Here is a 17,154-nt window from a genome sequence, read left to right as displayed (position 1 = left end):
AGGCAACGTATATTATGAAACCCCACGATTCTTGCTTATCACATATTTTCAAAATGCAATACCGAGTGGGACGGCATATCAACAGCCCCGGATTGCCTCGGCGAATTTCTCTATACCCCAGAATCTCGGCTTCATTTACCTGATACACGAAACGTCTGTCCCATATCTTAGTAAAACCACGATAGCATGCTATAAAGAGCCTTTTGATTTCGACAATACGAATGATTTTTGGCATGCTTTGCTGCGGATTACGTAATCTCATCATTTTAACTAGCGTTTCGGATTATTTCCACCCCTCATGGACTAAAGCACGCACTCATAGTAATTTACTACTAACTATGAATCGTATAGCGAGCCTACAAACCTAGCTAATGCCTTTAACTACCGTGTCTTAGCGCTACGTTAAAGATTATTAGCTAGTGGTTGATATATATATATACAGGGCTAGCCCCTAGACCGGCACTAGCGCAGCCATAGAGAAGGAATATAAATCCTCCAGCTAGGCATAATTATTTAGTGCTTAGTTAAATAGGCTATAAGCAGTTTTATTAGTGCTCCTTGGTGAACATCCTACGAAAAAGGGCCTCTCGATATAATCTATATATCATGATTAAGGGTAATAAAAAGTAGAGGATACACAAATACGTTGTTGGTATTAAGCTTAGAAGTATTGAAATTGAGGGTAATCGCTGTTCACCACCATCACCTCTGATCTTATAGTGTATGTCCGTACCTTCCGCACGAACCGCAAAATTGTCTTAAACTAGATTTCGCAGCTACAGTTCACTAACCTCTCTAGATGACCCTGTTGAACGTTGAACAGTGTGCTACCGATAGTTAATCATAGAGCGGACCCATAGAATCTAGGCAACGCTATTTTGTTTCTGTTCCCTATCGCTACGTCTATCATTAGTTGTTTAACAATTGCTCTTACTAGGCCGGCGTTAGCGCTGCTATACCAGTCATATCTCCACTCAGCGCAGCTAGTGCTTAGTTAAATAGTATTCCTTCATGAGTACTCAATGAGCAAGTTAAACGTTTTACGATAAAAAAATATTTTATTTAATCCTCGTTCGTGGCCGAATACAGCAAAAAAATGGAAGAAATATACAGAACGCTGAACAAGCCTCCGCCGACATTATCTGAACCAGTAAATCTGGTAGGGCATATACACCATACCAATCTGCTTCACGCCGTGGCGTTCACCTGTTACTGTTCACTTAATTCTATCAAGAGTGCCGTTGGATGTCAGCTAATCGTTCTTCTGCATTTACCTCACATCTAGTCCTGTGTTTCTGACGGGCTATGGTTTTTCTCCCCTGAGAGAGAAACAATGATTTGGAACCGAGACTAAGAAGTAAGTTATCGCCATCAATGCTAGGAAATATCGCCTTATTTGTCCTTGGAAGCAATACCCCCACAATCCACACAATCCAGGGTACCCAGCCGACCAGGCTATATACTGCGCGTAAATGAGCTGAAAATAGGCACAAGAACCAATAGAAATCCTAGAACAGTAATCAATGTCAAAGTCGGCACTCCGTTTGGATGAACAGAGACATAGAAACGAGCAGACAGAATCAGTTAAGCAGCCATCCCTTCTGGCGGTTTCGTTGTTAGATTACATATCATCCTTCCACTATTTCGGAAATCATATACGCCCTTTTCCAATACGACTCCTGGTTCAAAATTCGCTGCATTTAGGAATCTTTTACCTCTTATTCAGTATTGATTTGGTATACTTGTTGCCTTATTTATATAGTCTTTGCATAGGAAGTGTGTGTTATATATGGAGAAATTGCCTATAAGACAGCCTTGGTGAATGCTTTATTTAGGAGAAACGATGAAATAGAGCCTGTATTCTGGCTTACTTTACCACCTCACAAATGCGACTACTTGCTGTATACTGTACAGAACGGAATATACAGCAGTCCTCCAGATTGGTATCAAAGCGATCAACAAGAAGCATTGGCTCCAAGAATTATGAGCACCATAGGCATTCATCTATCCTCAGACGGTCTCGACGATCTGATTCCGCGGACAGCCAAGTTTCTCCATCGACTTGAAGAAGGCCTCGGAGTCGGCCCAGTCTTCGGGACAATAGACACCGGCGTGATTTTGCGTGCCTCGATCAAGCGCCAACAGTGCGAACGCTGCACAGCAGGCCCCAATAGAAGTGGCCATACTGTCTCCCAGGAAAGAGTCCTTCCGAACCGTAGGCGTTCGCCGGGTGATTACCGCCGGGTGTCCATTGCGGGTTCCAACCCCTCGAACGAGGATACCACTGCGACGTGGTGCTTGCTTGCCACGGGCGGAGTCGATCAAAAAACTGAGGACTTCGCCAGTTGTGCACTGGGCCAGCCGCACTTGGTTGGCCATGCCCCAGAGGGCGCAGGTCCACGGTTTCAATGATGAGATCTGCCTGGAAGCAAGCTGGCATAGCTGATTGAACGTGATGTCACCGCCCCGATACTGCGAGCGGATGACACTAAAATAGTCGGCCCAGCTCTGGTTTGACTTAGTCTGCATGCTTTGCAGATAGTCAATAGCCGCATCCATTGAAAGAGTACCGGAATGGACAGCAGCCCCAAGCCCACGAGCAAGCCCATTAAAGGGTACTGGACTTAGGGCACCCAGCGTCCGGATCCTACTCGCAGTGGGGAATCGACGAGGCAATGTAACGGGCTCTGGGTGAACGCTCTCATAGCAAAGATCCTCTGAACCTTGGACAATGGGAGCATATGATGTCTCGACCCAGTTCTCGTGGAATGCCGCCTTACCGTCGGCCCAGGTTAAGCATGGCCCTCCAGTGATGTGCATCAGGTGCTCCAAAACTTCCCTGCCTAGGTGTCCGCCCTCCTCGCTCACAAGCCAGCAGATGTCGAGGCATTCCACTGTATCCAGCTCTCGAGCAATTTCGCCGGCGAGGACGTTTGTCATACCAGGTGATGAGCCACAGTTGATATAACATGGGACAACTTGCTGCTTAGCTCGCTCGTGTAGGTCGAGCGATTCCTGCGTGCTCTTGACATCGTCGGAATAATCGAGGTATGGAACTTTCGCATCAATACACGCCGTAATCACTGGGGTTGAAGTCTTATAGTACGGCTGTGCACCCTGGACCACTAGGACGGCGCCAGCAACGGCGTCGTGGAGCTCGCGGGGGTTGAACAAGTCAACCACTCGTATAGCGATGTCCCGATTGGGTAGCCTGGCCACAACTTGGCGAAGGGCTTGCTCGTCAGTATCTGCGAGGACGATGGGTATGTCGGTTGCGTTTGCGAAAAGCCGGATAGCTTCTCCGCATATCGCATCCGCGGCACCAACGAAGACGACTGGCTTGCGTGTGTTTGGAGTATCGGCCATCTTGTGGGCACTTGGTTCTAATTTTGTGGTGCCCTCCTGGCTGGGATAATGATATGAAGTCCACCCACAAAGTAGGCAAGAGTCAATGGCTGGTTGGTATCATGTATTTATCTTTATACTGTATCAAGTTTCTTAATATCAACCGAGAAGATTTTGCGTCAACCTCGGTCCAAGGGTGTCCGTCGTCGCATCGGAGCTGGATGTTAACGATCACTCGAAAATAGAAGTCCTACTGATCGGATCTGAACTCTGGGGCTACGAAGAGCTCCACGGAGCATACTGGAGCCGCGGAACCGCGGGAGCCCTGCCGCCTGGATCCCCTCCCATTGGCACTGACCACTCAAGTGACTGGATAACGCAAGCATATCCCATTTCAATGAGGGGGCATAAATACAATATATGGGACTCGTATTTCCATTGACTCCAGACGCATCATATCTTCGACAAACAAAATCTATATCAGCTCCGAGACCCGTTAGAAAGCCCACACTCTCTAAAGTACGAGATGGCGGCCCCAGAACTTCCGCACGAACTGCTGGCCAAATTGGCCAGTCAAGTGGTCCAAGACCCGGGAATCCCGGTGTCAAATCCCACTGTTCCAGCGTGGCAAGAGCCAGCACATCCTCTTGCAGCTACTCAGTCCAAGGAGCTGCCGCAGCAAATCGACTTCGCCATCATTGGATCTGGCATCACGGGATGCAGCGTGGCCAAGACCGTGCTGGAAAGTGATCAGAGTGGCGAGAAAACGGTCGGAATGTTTGAAGCCCGCTTGCTTACCACCGGAGCAACCAGTCGCAACGGAGGCTTCCTCCTCAGCCATGCCCACTCCTTCTACGGGTCCTTTGCCGAAGCTTTCGGGGCCGAGGCCGCCAAACAGATCGCTCAATTTTGTGATCTCACACTGGACGACATTGTCCAGGTGGCCAAAGCAGAGGGCCTCGACACCGTCAGCGAAATCAGAGATGTCACAACGGTGACGAACTTTGAAGACGAGGAAGGCTTCGCCACGGCCAGCCGGTCTGTTCGAATGTTCGAAGAAGCCCTGCCAGAGACCAAGTACATATATACGATCATCGATGGCAAAACAGCCAAGAAGGAAAGCAACTCCTCGGACACTTCGATCAGTCCCTCGTCAGGGCCATGCTGACTTGGAACAGGAATATGACTTCAAGGAGTCTAAGGGAGCTCTGGTGGTCAAGTCCCGTGCCTTCTGGCCGTATAGACTAATCACCAACCTTCTCCAGCGCTTCCTCGAGCGCTATCCAAAACGGTTCTCCATCGAAACCCAGACGCCGGTGACCTCAATCACTGTGTCTAAGGATTCCGACGCCGCGTACCCCTATATTTTAACCACCCCGCGGGGGAAGGTCAGAGCCGCCAAAGTTTTCCATTGCGCGAATGCGTTCACTGGCCACCTGCTGCCGAAGCTTCGGGGACCTATCTTCCCGTGTCGACTGTCAATGTCAACGCAAAAGCCAGGTCCTCAATGGGGAAATCGCCCCTACACATGGCTATTCCGCTGTAAACAATCCTGGGATCCTCGTACTACCTTAGTCGAGCAAGGCCTGTTCTGGATGCAGCAAAATGCCAAGACTGGTGATCTTTTCCTGGGCGGAGACATCCAGAGATTAGATGATTTCATCTCTTCTGACGACTCAGCCATCAGCGCCGACGCCGCAGGCAACCTGACCACCTTACTTCCTAGAAGAATCTTTAGCAAAGGGTGGAGGAACCCTAACACTAACGACACGCTATCGTCGGCTCCCGCGCTTCAGCGGCTGTGGTCTGGGATCATCGGGATGACCGCTGATCAACTCCCGATTGTAGGAAGTGTACCAGCGAGCGTGAGCGACAGGAACATTGAGGGCGGAGAATGGGTCGCGGCCGGGTTCAATGGATATGGGATGTGTCAAGCTTGGTTGTCTGGCCAGGCTATTGCTCGCATGGCCCTGGGAGAGCCGAAGCCGGACTGGCTTCCTAACGACTATTTGAGCACAGAGCAACGTCTGGTAGGTAATGACAAGACGAGCCCGAAGGCGGCTCTTGAATCATTTTTCAACAGATAATGGGTATTGTTATGAATCTGGCAGGCCAGAAGGACGTATATATATGTCTACTCCACGAGGGAACCCTTAGCTTACTAATATATTGAGAGTTCTGAATTTGAATCGCTCTTGTCCGATTTGTGTTGAGAGTGACATAAATGCATAGTACGTATCCTCGCAAAAGTGGAAACGGCACTGTAATATGGCTCCTTTGGCCAACCGAAGGGTGAATGTTCCGAAAATTGGAGACCTTCCGGTATTGCAGTAAGGTTAGTCCCCAAACCCTGGAATTCAGGGCCGGCATTGAGCCGTGTTCAAGAGCAGATGATTAGGAGGGATGCTACTACAGCCAAGGTTTTGAAGCTAGGCAAAGACCTTAGACACTCACTCATTCATTGACGAGACTGTTAAGTTAACGGTGTTTATCCGTATCGTTACTTTCCATCGGGTTTTTTAGATTGACCAAACAGCACGAGATACAAAGAAGGGCTTTTAATAGTTGCTTCTCAATTCGTCAATTCAATGGACGGGAGAATCTGATAGACGTAGATTCCCATCCCCTTTCGTGGTGGGTGCAGAGCTACCTCTGTGGGTGGGTTCAATAAAGGACCCCGAAGCCGCTTGTTGGCATGCGGAGTGGGTTTCTCAATCAGGGATGGAATGGGCCTGACGGGGTTTGGCCAGAGGCTGACCATCAGCCAAGGTGACAAGCCAATGATGACCCCCTATCACTGCATAAAGTGAATCGATGGATTCCACCATCGCAATCCGTACTAGTATCCACAGGTTACGCGCTCGTGCCTGTCTACAAGAAGCTTAACACATCCGCACTTTCATGACCCGCGGCTCCGGCCCGAAGGTGGCCCGGAGCGAATCCAAAGTTTGAAACCAGACCAAGTGTAGCAGGGTGGACACTGGAGTACGCGGATTCCGCGGGTCCGGCAGGGCCAAACCGGGGGTGACTGGTATCTTTGGACGAGGCCGTCGTTCAGGTCCGGGAAGGGATCGTTATCTCGACTCTGGGGCCTTATCTTAATACGCAGAATGGAGATAATTGACAAAGCACCCTGCATTCGTTCCGTTGCATCGAGAGCACTAGATGGCTACGGTTATGGATCCACAAACCGACGACCTGCGTTATGATGTCGTTATCATAGGTGCTGGAATATCCGGTATCAATTTTGCATATCGCTTACAGAAAGAACACCCCGACTTAAGATATTGCATTCTCGAGGAGCGGCACGAAGTTGGCGGAACATGGAGTTTGTTTCAGTATCCAGGTATGCGCGTATACACAAGTTGAGAAGATCTAGGACCAAAGTTAATGCCTGCAGGCGTTCGATCCGACTCCGATCTCTTCACGTTTGGCTTCGCATGGCGTCCGTGGACCAGCCGCAACGCGATTGCAGAGGGTCCATTGATTCGCGAGTATATTCGAGAATCGGCCGAGCAAGAAGGAATTGTTCCGCATATCCGGTTCCGGCATCGAGTCGATCGGGTGGATTGGTCGACTCATCAGAAGCTTTGGAGCCTCCATGCATCGACAGACAGTTTTACAGGCACGGTGATGCTACAAGCCCGCTTTGTGATGATGGGAACTGGCTACTATGACTATCACCAGCCGTTGAAGACCGAAATACCGGGGATTGAGCAGTTCCAAGGAACAGTGATCCATCCTCAATTCTGGCCAAGCGATGTTGATTACACGAACAAGAATGTTGTTATTATTGGCTCTGGGGCAACGGCCATTACATTACTGCCGTCATTGGCGAACAAGGCCTCCAACGTGACCATGCTGCAGCGCTCCCCAAGTTACGTGATGTCTGTTGCCAAGGAAGATGCTGTCGAATGGTTTATTCGATGGATCTGCTGTGAGCGCCTGGCAGCCATGTTAGTGCGCTTCAAATGGATACTCTTACCCCTGGCCCTGGTGTCCTTCTGCCGTCAATTCCCGAATATAGCGAGACGATTATGCCTGCGCATCACCCGCGAAGAGCTTCCCGAGCAAATCCCTTTGGATCCCCACTTCACGCCGAGCTACAACCCCTGGGAACAGCGGATGTGCATGTGCCCAGACGGAGACTTTTTCAAATGCCTTCGCAATGGAACAGCCGGCGTTGTGACCGATTATATCGAGGCGGTGACACCCAAGAGTATTCAGCTGCGGTCCGGCAATGAACTGCATCCTGACATTATCGTCACAGCGACTGGGCTGAAAATCCGCATTGCTGGGGGAATTAAAATCACGGTCGACGGGTCCCCGTTTTCCATCCAAGACCATTTCATGTGGAAGTGCACGATGGTCGACGGACTGCCTAACGTGGTCTTCGCATTGGGGTATGTTGACGCCAGCTGGACGCTAGGGGCGGACGCAACCGCACAGCTGGCATGTCGCATCTTGACGCAAATGAAGCGAGAAGGGTTCAGCATGGTGGCTCCTCGGTGCAGCGATAAGGACGGCAACAGAATGACGGAGAAGTCTTTCCTCAATCTGAACGCCACTTACGTGAAAAGGGGCATTTCGGCTTTTCCGAAGGTTGGTGACCAGGCCCCGTGGGAGCCTCGGTCCTTCTATTGGAAGGATCTTATTAAGGCATGGTGGGGAGACATCCGTACAGGCATGGAATGGTCGCATTAGTCTCCAGGAGGCGGGGTGGAGTGCTCGTGAACGGTAGTATGTTATAGGTGGGTATGCCCTAATGGGGAAAGGCTTCGAAAACACGGTGAAGTTATTGAATACTAGCCAGGCACGTACTTATTATTAACCTGAGGTTAGACAGTATCGCAGACGACCAGGACCTCCCGCGAACTGATGTAACCATAATGCCAGATGCCTGCAAAATACAGATTTAAAATTCCCCAGACAGGTAGAGCAAAGCTTCGAATTCAGAATGTACATAAGTTATTTATCATATCGTTTTGGTCCGCTTGTGCCTCACATCTGTCGCATGGACGTTATTGGATGAGACAGCTTTAGTCGCAGTGCCCAAGAGCCATATCTATTTTGTACACATCTGACTGCTCTTCGGAAGCCGCGGACGCCGAGAGATCCAGTGGATGCGGTTAGATCTATAGATGTCTTATCACACCAAGGCGCATGCGAAGGTCAAAAGCTCCGTGTATCTGAATTGCATGGTATTAATAACTACTTTGCTCCTATTATGCCTAAAATTTCACAAAGTTCAATGCTCTTGGGAGAGGCCGGTGCCCGGCGAGAATCAATCAGCCGATGATCTGTCTAGAAATGGGAGACATGGATGGGGAGATATTGACAGAAATCCTATCAGCTTCGCAATCAACTGTGAGGGGCCCATTCAAGATACCGGCCTTGTCCAGCACTAACTCTTCCTTTTCTAGAGATCCACCTTGGAATCTTGCAGCGGACGAAGCCTTTCGCTCCTACATCAACCTAGAAACCCTGGACAACCAGCCGTCCAAGATAGATGATATGCCCAATAGTCTGCTAGCCTTCACGAGGTCCGCGCGGAGATGATATCTCTCGGCGACCCATGAGCTTCTCCGAAATGGGGCAGTGACACTGCCGCGTACAAGGCCGATGACTTGACTGTACAGCAAGCACTTCTCCTGGTGACTCAGTGCCGTGAAGCATCTACTGGAGGAAAGGGTGGAGGAAGAATGATGCGGGAGCGGCCGAATTATTTGCCTGACAGCTGCGACCGGTATGTTCGAAAATCGTCCAGCGTCACGTCTTGCCCTAAATTGCCAGGTGATTTGCACGAGACAGGTATGGGTATGCTACATAGCGGACTGTTTATCTGCATTCCGAGCTTGATGTGCGCCCCTTTAGGCCAGGCCGAGTTGGGAGCTTCAATTATTGGTGTGGACGACTTCGATTTTAGATGGTATTCTTTGAACGCACGCCAGGCTCACCTTGACTGTGCCTTCATGGGGGAAATTGGCGTTTGACGAAATGCGGCTACCCCTTATGTTTCCCTGGCTCAACTCTGTACGTGTATAGCGGAGCTGGTGGCAGTCCAAGGTGGGGGGCTCGGATCGGTCCTGCTGCTTTGGCTAGACCTCAGTGGGTACAGAAAACGACACAGTTAATTGACCATCGCTTCAGATGGGAGATGGGCCGGCTACGTGATATGACAAAGGCTCCTGAGCATTGTGGAGGGAGGGCTTACCAGCAGCATGCCAGTTCGCCTCGCTCACATCCCGGAATAACACCCAGACAAAGAGTTCAATGAATCTTTTCGTTATTCGTTATGGCTCAAAATTGCCATTTACGTTGGCATGGCCGTTCTGCATCAATCAGGTATCTTCACTTCGTCCGCAACACGCACCGGGGAGCCCGCTCGCCAGATGACCCAGATCGCATCCGAGCTTCGAGAATAGAGCTTAGAGCAGTCCGTTCCAGTAACTGGAGTGATTGCTATGTTCATTGCCGTGATCGTCCACATCACGGATATAAGACGAACAGATCCGATGGTGAGACATGAAGCCATGAAGGACCTCCAGGCCTGCCGAAAGACCATGATCAGCCAAGAAGTAGTATTCCCAGCCAGATGTTCATGCTGCCAGCGCTTTAGCCTCGCACACAGCGAAAGTATTCCTTTCACGGCGAGATCTGGGCCTACCGGATGACCTACCCCAAAATGCAATGTCAATCGACGCAAAAAAAGGCGGGGTTGGTAGTCTTATCCGCGGACCCGTAGCATATCCCCTGCATCCCCAAGTGCGCTAAATGGAGTTTAATCGGTGATGCCTATAATCCAGCAGTCACAAAGTGAATGTTGGGGTGTCTGTTAGCCGAATGGCAGGTTTCGAGTATAGATCTGTTGTGCCATTCCAGCAGCCCCCCCCCTCTATAAAGCTTGTCCCTGCGCAGGACGAATGCAGTGGGGCGGGCTATGTCAAGTCCATATGGAAGTTAGCAGCCGTTTTGAACTCACTAGTACACCTGCCCTATCAGATATATCCTCCTCACGTCCTTCCAATATGCTTGTGTCTCCCGACAAGGATAAAATGTGCCCAGCCGGCCATGATCATATTGAAAATGTCGGCAACGCCAAAAGAATGGACTCCGACGACTGTGGGGGCATCATTGATGAGAGTGCACACTTTCCAGACGGTGGGGTCCAAGCATGGTGCACAGTGCTCGGTGGATTCTTGTCCTTCATCGCCGGCATCGGCTTTCTCAGCGGGGGCTCAGTATTCCAGAGCTACTTCCAGACTGTGGTGCTCCCCGAATCTTCCCCATCTGATATTGCCTGGATTGGAAGTGTCCAGGTCTGGGGCTGCTTTTTCCTGGGGACGTGGTCTGGGAGGCTATCGGATAAGTATGGGCCCGCTCTTCCCCTGGCCATCGGGACGTTCTTCCTCGCTTTTGGAAATATGATGGCTTCCCTCTCCAAAACATACTATCAATTTCTCCTGTCCCAGGGATTCTGTGTCGCGCTGGGTATGGGTTTAATCTTCACGCCGGCGCTAGCGGTGCAGTCACAGTGGTTCTTCAAGCGCCGTGGATTCGTCGTAGGCCTCGTCATGTCTGGGCAAATGGTGGGAGGTAAACATGTAACCCCCAAAGATGCAGCTTACACCATCCACACTTAGTTCTTGGACTGATGTTCTGTGACATCCCAGGTATAATCTGGCCCATCATGGCGGACCAACTGTTGCATCATAGAAATATGTCCTTCGGGTGGACCTTGCGCATCATTGCCTTCATGCAGCTCGGCATCATGATCGCTGCCGGACTGCTGGTTCGGCCTCGTTTTCCGCAGTGCACCGGACACGAATCTCTCCCGATACGCAAATACTTTAGAGATCGTCGAACGCTTCTATTTTCTCTGGCCATTTTCCTGATGGACTTGGGTCTTTACGTGCCGTGGGTAAGTAGAAGGAGCGGGAAGACTTAATCACATCGATCCGAGCTCATGACTTCCCAGTTTTTCATCACCCCCTACGCCCTCGCATCCAGTGTCTCTGCCAGCCTGTCATTCTACGATGCCGCGATCCTGAATGCTGGTGGCTTCCTGGGCTGTTATGCCCTGGGAACCATCGCTGATAGTGGCCTAGGTTTTTTTAACTCTTTGACGGCTGCGACGCTTGCTTGTGCCGTGGTTGCCTTTGGGTGGATCGGAGCGCATAGCAATGTGGGCATTATTGTGTGGGCAGTTGTATATGGGATCTTGTCGGGCGCCCTGCAGGCCATATTTTCCCCTTGTATCTCCCTTCTGGCACCCACCCCAGAAGTGATTGGTTCCTGGAATGGTGAGAAGTTTCGTTCGCTCCCTGCTTTAGTCTCCATGCTGACCGCGGAAATCTGTCTTCCGCATAGGTATATGTATCACAATTGCGTCTTTCGCAGTTCTTGGAACGGGGCCGATAGCAGGTAAGCTCCTGGACAATGTAGAAGGAACCAGTTACTTGCCAATGCAGCTGTTTACTGGAATTTCCCTGACACTCTCCGGAATCCTTTTTCTCGTCGTGCAATTGTGGATCTGTCGGGATGGGCTGGCCTGACTCAATCGCCGGTGGGGGTCGGAGCTCCGCCTCCCTCCGCCTTTGAAGTGTCTCGTGGGATTCTGCTAATTGAGGCGTGCCTTTTACTTCTCATTGTTCCAGTTCATATTATCATCTCCTGAACAAGCAGGTATCATCTTGAGATGTGCAATGTAGCTTTGGTGGAAATTCCTCTGGACTACCACTATATTCGCCACCATTGAAGTCCACCTTTATCAGTAGGAGTGTCACGCAAGTCGCCCTATCGTATAGCTCTAGGCCAGGAAAGTAGTAATTTGTGGTTCAAGCTGTCTCCTGTAGTGTCAAACTAATGCTCCATTGCTGCCGACGGCATCCATGACCACAACCTTCTCACGCTTGGAATAGGCGATTACAACCCGGCATCCACCCTCGCGCTAACATACAGCGTCTTGGCCTCTACCAGCACTTTGCCATCTTGGTTCAATAGCTGTGCCTCTAGGAACCACTTTCTCCCTTCTCTCCGTTTGATCCAGGTCTTGATCACCGCAACACTTGGGGTGAACACTGGGGAGCGATAGGCAATTTCCAGGCCGGCCGTATACAGTCGTACCTTACTGTTAGAGACCAGTTCACTAGATTCGGCACACAGGCCCAACGCCTCATCTAGTAGGGCAGCTAGGACACCGCCGTGGACGGTATCCTGGAAGCCGCACAGGTCAGGACCCAGGTGGACAAACACAATAAAGTCAGGGTCACCATCTGAGTCTGGGGCATTCGTTGGCAGATTTTGGTCTGCCTTTCGGACCAGGGCGAGCAGGTGCGGGATGGTGTCGTCCGTGTTGATTACCTTGCTAAAGAAGCGGTTGGATGTGGTCCCATCTCCGTTTGCATGTCGGGTGATGAATGGGACGGGCTCGAACAAAGGATTGTTCAGATACGTCCCTGCCAGTGGGTGCGACGAGAAGAACTCCAGATCTTTGGAAGGGATTTCCAAGTTGGGTTCGAAGAATGGATGACGCTTAGCCATGACGCCGGACCTGGTCTGTAGGGTAGTCAGGGTGTGTGTATGGGTTGGTTCCTATCGAGGTCCATGCTTTATTTACCGGATCCGGGGGGTTAGATATTTCGCCAGCCTGGGGAATCGGAGGTCGTTCGTCCAAGCATCGTCCAATATCTTGAGCCTCGGAAGTTTGCAGCACCCCGCATGTATGCCCCGGTTCGGCCCAATGCGTTTGGCATGGAGTATCAGTCTCGGTACCCGCGGATCCGAGCATTGCTATCGTATTTACTTCACCGTCATGGCGCACACTGGGAAGAGGGGAAATGTACGCTCCACGCAGGATGCGCTCGAATCCGCGGTGATGACTTTCTCCCTCCATTTTTCTACGGCGGATAGGCCACCTCTCAATGGTTATTCTCGAATCTTGTGCCATACAACGTGCGGTGTGGTAATAGGAACCGCGGACCCTCCCGACCACGTAGGTACCTAGGAGCCATCGACGATGCGGGAAATTGAAAGGCGATTGTGAAGATCATGAGGTTTAAAACCAGACAGGAAGAACGATATCATAATTATATACAACCGCTGCGTCCTACTGTACATTAAAATTCCACACGGCTATCAATTCAACCCTCGTCCAACAATACAATTACTATGGCATTGGTAGTCATTGGCGCTGCCGGCGAGATGTGCCGAGTGGCTGTTGAGCGCTATGCCGCCGTGAGTGACGCTCCAATCGTTCTGGCCGATCTCAACATCTCCGCCCTCGAATCCCTTGCCGCCAAACTACCCGCGGGACGAACCTCCACCAAGCAGCTTGATCTATTCGATAAGGCTGCCTTGAGCGAGACCATCCAAGGGGCTGCCTTGGTCGTCCTGGGCGCCGGGCCATACATGCGCACGTCCGAGCCCGTGCTCAATGCCTGTCTGGCGGCCAAGGTGCCGTATCTCGACTTCGATGATGATGTTCAGAGTACGGAGGCCGCCCTAAATCTCCAGAAGCGGGCAAAAGAAGCCGGGGTTCCATGCTATATTGGTTGTGGGGCGTCCCCCGGGATGTCCAATGTGATGGTCATGGATGCCGTCCGGGAATTGGACACGGTTGAGACCCTTGACATCTGCTGGCTGGTCGGTGACGAGCGCGGAGCGACTGGAAAGGCGGTCCTGGAGCATCTGATGCACATCGCCGCCGGCCCCTGTCTCACCTGGGCCGATGGGAAGCCGGCGATGAATGAGTCCTGGGTGGAGACGACGTATGCGCCCATGTTAGGGGAAGAGGGCGAGACGCTGCTACATGAGACGGCCCATCCGGAACCGGTCACTCTTCCCCGTCTCTTCCCCACGGCCAAGCGCATTCGCTGTGTTGGGGCTCTGGGGCCGGCCCCGTTCAATGGAATCGCCCGTGGATTGGGTCAGGCGGTCCGCCGCAACGCCCTTTCGATGAAGGAGGCCGTTGATTTTCTGTTCGACCTCACCAACAAGGATCCGTCCACGGAGGGGTTGGGTACCCTGTTCGGAGAGATGACCGCTGCGTTCCGGGGCGGCGATATTACCGTCAAAGAGCTCTTCCAGTTAGTGGGACGCGTAAGTCACTCGCTAAGTCCGTGGCGTCATGCGCTCAACGGTATGATCGCGACCATCTGGACCGGAGAGTGCACCACGGGTGAAGTCCTGAGCTTCTTGGTGAACTCGGCCCGGGGGAAGCGGGTGGAAAATAAGGGTGGATTGCTTGTCCGCGCTGTCGGTCTTCGTAACGGCCATCCCGCCACCGTCACGAAGCGGACGGCCAAATCGGGAGAGAATACCTTCCTGTCACGCACCATGGGCACAGTGACAGGAACGGCGACTGCCGCCTTTATGCTCCTAGCCCTCGACGACGGTCTGTCTCGGAGCGGTGTTTATTGTCCTGAGGACTGGGTTGAGCCGGAGCGATTCTATCACGCCCTTGAACGTCTGGGGACCCCCAAGGATGAGCTCGTCATTACCCTGTAGATGGTGAAAGCAAATGAATGCTCGATGTATTTTCTGTAGTAAATTAATCTATCTTCAAACAATTGATCGGGGGTTGTAGAAATCTGACTGGGGCTCCGACGTAAATGTAAAGACCGGATAGGAGAATGAACCACGTCTCCAGGACTGTGAGAGCTTTCTTCGCATATGGGTCCATTATATCCTGTTTACTTTGAGGGTTCGTTCCGGCTGCAGAGATCCCCAGGGAGTGTGCGTATACCAATTCAACTGACTCTCTTTCTAACCTGGCTCTTGATGCGATTCGCTTGTTTGGGGAGGTCGGTTTACCTCAGGCAAGCACATCAACTCACTAGTCAACTTTTCTCTTCTATTATCTGTGCACTCCTTTATCCAAAAGCCATCTTAATCATTCTGTTAGGACTCGCCGCTCCTTCGAATCATTCCAGCGGAGTCACTGTTCATTCCATCTCTGCAGGTTAAATTAATATGGACCATCCGAATACTATGAATTTGGCCTAGCCTCCTCTATCCCTCTAGAGGACCGAAGTGTTTTCATTACCACTCACTCTCCACCTGTCCTTCGCTCCCCTCCCATATGGTCATGTGTCCTCTCAGCGTCCTGAGACCTTATTAAGCCAAATCAGATGGAATTTTATTGATCTACGTGGATGTCATTCTTGAACACGACCATCTACTCCTAGTTATATGTGTGTTTGTATAGAAAAGTCCAGCCGCCTTTGGTGGGTTCCATATGCCAATGGCTCGTCATTTCGAGTCCAAAGAGCCACGAAGATCCGCGGATCCGCGGAGTCCAAAGACCCATCACGCCCCGTTGCCCCATATGCTTTTATCAAAGTGCCTTATATATGATCCGGACGGGGGTGTCACTCAGTCTTTGTTCTGCACTCTTAATATTGATTGAAGCCCTCTCTGTTGCCAGGAAAGAAACTCAATGACGGAAGAGTTTGATGTTGCGGTCATTGGGGCCGGCATGGCTGGGCTGGTCGCCGCCAGAAACCTCACCCACCAAGGCCACTCGGTTGTTCTGCTGGAAGCTCGTGACCGAGTTGGCGGACGGACGTACCGCGACCAGGCATTTGGGGGCGAGCTGGAGCTCGGAGGAGGCTACGTGCATTGGACGCAACCCAATATCTGGTACGAGATACAGCGGCACGGATTGACCGTCCAGCCTCCGTTGGAGGATGGCCGGGCCTTCTGGCTCGCTGATGGCAAAGTGCATAATGGCTCCATAGAAGATATTATGGCCGTTGCAGCCCCTCTGTTGGCGCGACTGTTCGCCGATGCGCATGCGCGCTTTCCCCGTCCCATGGAGCCCACCCTCCTCGATAATTCGGATATCGAGCAAGAGACCATCGCCGACCGCGTACGCTCACTGAACCTGTCCGCGTACGAACGGGACGTGGTGGAGGGGCTGTTAGCGGGCGTGATTCACTCGACGACCGAGCAGGGAATTGCGCATCTGCTGCACGCCGTCGCCACCTCCTTCGGCGACTTCTTCGCCTTCCTTGAGACCGCAGGCACCTGGACCATCGACGGGGGCACCAAACAATTGGTGGACGCCATTCTCGCCGAGTCCCATGCGGAGCTCCGTCTGTCGACGCCCGTGGATGCCGTGCATGATCATGGACGGGGCGTTATCATCACCACGCGTGCCGGAGACCGGGTTCACGCGCGTGCGGCAGTGCTCGCCATTCCACTGAACACCTTAAGCAACGTCAAGATCACCCCCGACCTCGCGCCTGCAGCACGCGCCATCATCGATAGGAAGAACCCCGTGCGCTCGCATAAGATCTGGATTCGTGTCAGGGGGAAGGTGGAACCCTTCGCGATCTTCTCCCCTCCCGGTCAGTCGCCCATCAACGCCGCTCGCACAGAGAAGCGCCACGAGGGAGACACGATCGTCTTGTGCATGTGTTCAGATGCAGCCTCAATTGACCCTACTGACCGTGCGGCCATGCAGACGGCCTTGTGCCGCTTCATTCCCGGTCTTGAGGTGGTGGACACCGTCTACCACGACTGGGTGACAGATGAGTACTCCCAGGGAGGCTGGATGATGCATCGACCGGGCACGTTCACAGGAGCGGGCCCTGAAATCCGCAAGCCGCATGGCAATATTCGATTTGCCGGCAGTGATCTATCTGCAACGGCCCCGGGCTCCATCGAGGGTGCTCTGGCGAGTGGCGCCATTGTCGCTAGAGATCTCTCCAAAATGCTGACAAAACAACATTTGTAGGCTCAGCGCGCTGGACGAAGATTGGGGTTCTCTTGAGGAGGTGTATATATATAGCTCTCTGGCTCTTC

The 17,154-nt window shown here is 51.9% G+C and overlaps 8 protein-coding genes across 8 annotated transcripts; 5 read left to right on the top strand and 3 right to left on the bottom strand.

Annotated features, from left to right (window-relative positions):
* Nucleotides 1-2,010: 2,010 nt before the first annotated feature.
* On the bottom strand, nucleotides 2,011-3,366 carry BDV59DRAFT_204823 (saccharopine dehydrogenase family protein; the record flags this gene model as incomplete). Its single annotated transcript, XM_073694537.1, has 1 exon — nucleotides 2,011-3,366. One exon carries the CDS (start codon nucleotides 3,364-3,366, stop codon nucleotides 2,011-2,013), a length of 1,356 nt encoding a protein of 451 aa, XP_073544781.1.
* Nucleotides 3,367-3,871: 505 nt separating this feature from the next.
* BDV59DRAFT_209960 (NAD(P)/FAD-dependent oxidoreductase) lies at nucleotides 3,872-5,432 on the top strand (the record flags this gene model as incomplete). Its single annotated transcript, XM_073695490.1, has 2 exons — nucleotides 3,872-4,387; nucleotides 4,524-5,432. The coding sequence occupies 2 exons, from the start codon at nucleotides 3,872-3,874 to the stop codon at nucleotides 5,430-5,432; spliced, it is 1,425 nt and encodes a 474-aa protein (XP_073544780.1).
* A 420-nt stretch (nucleotides 5,433-5,852) lies between these two features.
* BDV59DRAFT_185519 (uncharacterized protein) lies at nucleotides 5,853-6,188 on the bottom strand. Its single transcript, XM_073690863.1, has one exon. It carries the CDS (start codon nucleotides 6,104-6,106, stop codon nucleotides 5,918-5,920), a length of 189 nt encoding a protein of 62 aa, XP_073544779.1. The 5' UTR covers nucleotides 6,107-6,188; the 3' UTR covers nucleotides 5,853-5,917.
* Nucleotides 6,189-6,522: 334 nt separating this feature from the next.
* Nucleotides 6,523-8,049, top strand: BDV59DRAFT_209959 (flavin-containing monooxygenase; the record flags this gene model as incomplete). Its single annotated transcript, XM_073695489.1, has 2 exons — nucleotides 6,523-6,691; nucleotides 6,746-8,049. The coding sequence occupies 2 exons, from the start codon at nucleotides 6,523-6,525 to the stop codon at nucleotides 8,047-8,049; spliced, it is 1,473 nt and encodes a 490-aa protein (XP_073544778.1).
* A 2,351-nt stretch (nucleotides 8,050-10,400) lies between these two features.
* BDV59DRAFT_195314 (major facilitator superfamily domain-containing protein) lies at nucleotides 10,401-11,900 on the top strand (the record flags this gene model as incomplete). The annotated part of the gene is made up of 4 exons (XM_073692538.1): nucleotides 10,401-10,941; nucleotides 11,019-11,266; nucleotides 11,324-11,648; nucleotides 11,716-11,900. 4 exons carry the CDS (start codon nucleotides 10,401-10,403, stop codon nucleotides 11,898-11,900), a joined length of 1,299 nt encoding a protein of 432 aa, XP_073544777.1.
* Nucleotides 11,901-12,270: 370 nt separating this feature from the next.
* On the bottom strand, nucleotides 12,271-12,888 carry BDV59DRAFT_204819 (PaaI family thioesterase; the record flags this gene model as incomplete). The annotated part of the gene is made up of 1 exon (XM_073694536.1): nucleotides 12,271-12,888. One exon carries the CDS (start codon nucleotides 12,886-12,888, stop codon nucleotides 12,271-12,273), a length of 618 nt encoding a protein of 205 aa, XP_073544776.1.
* Nucleotides 12,889-13,515: 627 nt separating this feature from the next.
* BDV59DRAFT_204818 (saccharopine dehydrogenase family protein) lies at nucleotides 13,516-14,853 on the top strand (the record flags this gene model as incomplete). The annotated part of the gene is made up of 1 exon (XM_073694535.1): nucleotides 13,516-14,853. The coding sequence occupies one exon, from the start codon at nucleotides 13,516-13,518 to the stop codon at nucleotides 14,851-14,853; it is 1,338 nt and encodes a 445-aa protein (XP_073544775.1).
* A 931-nt stretch (nucleotides 14,854-15,784) lies between these two features.
* BDV59DRAFT_209955 (flavin monoamine oxidase family protein) lies at nucleotides 15,785-17,086 on the top strand (the record flags this gene model as incomplete). Its single annotated transcript, XM_073695488.1, has 1 exon — nucleotides 15,785-17,086. One exon carries the CDS (start codon nucleotides 15,785-15,787, stop codon nucleotides 17,084-17,086), a length of 1,302 nt encoding a protein of 433 aa, XP_073544774.1.
* Between the last annotated feature and the right edge of the window lie 68 nt (nucleotides 17,087-17,154).

This window comes from Aspergillus ambiguus, assembly GCF_047715705.1.
Source record: "Aspergillus ambiguus strain CBS 117.58 unplaced genomic scaffold BDV59scaffold_36, whole genome shotgun sequence".
NCBI lineage: Eukaryota > Fungi > Ascomycota > Eurotiomycetes > Eurotiales > Aspergillaceae > Aspergillus > Aspergillus ambiguus.
Note: the sequence above shows the minus strand (reverse complement) of the source record. Positions and strands in the feature narration are given on the sequence as shown.

Excerpts from the sequence above, each read along its gene's own strand:
- BDV59DRAFT_185519 (XM_073690863.1), bottom strand. The coding sequence starts at position 6,106 with ATGGTCAGCCTCTGGCCAAACCCCGTCAGGCCCATTCCATCCCTGATT.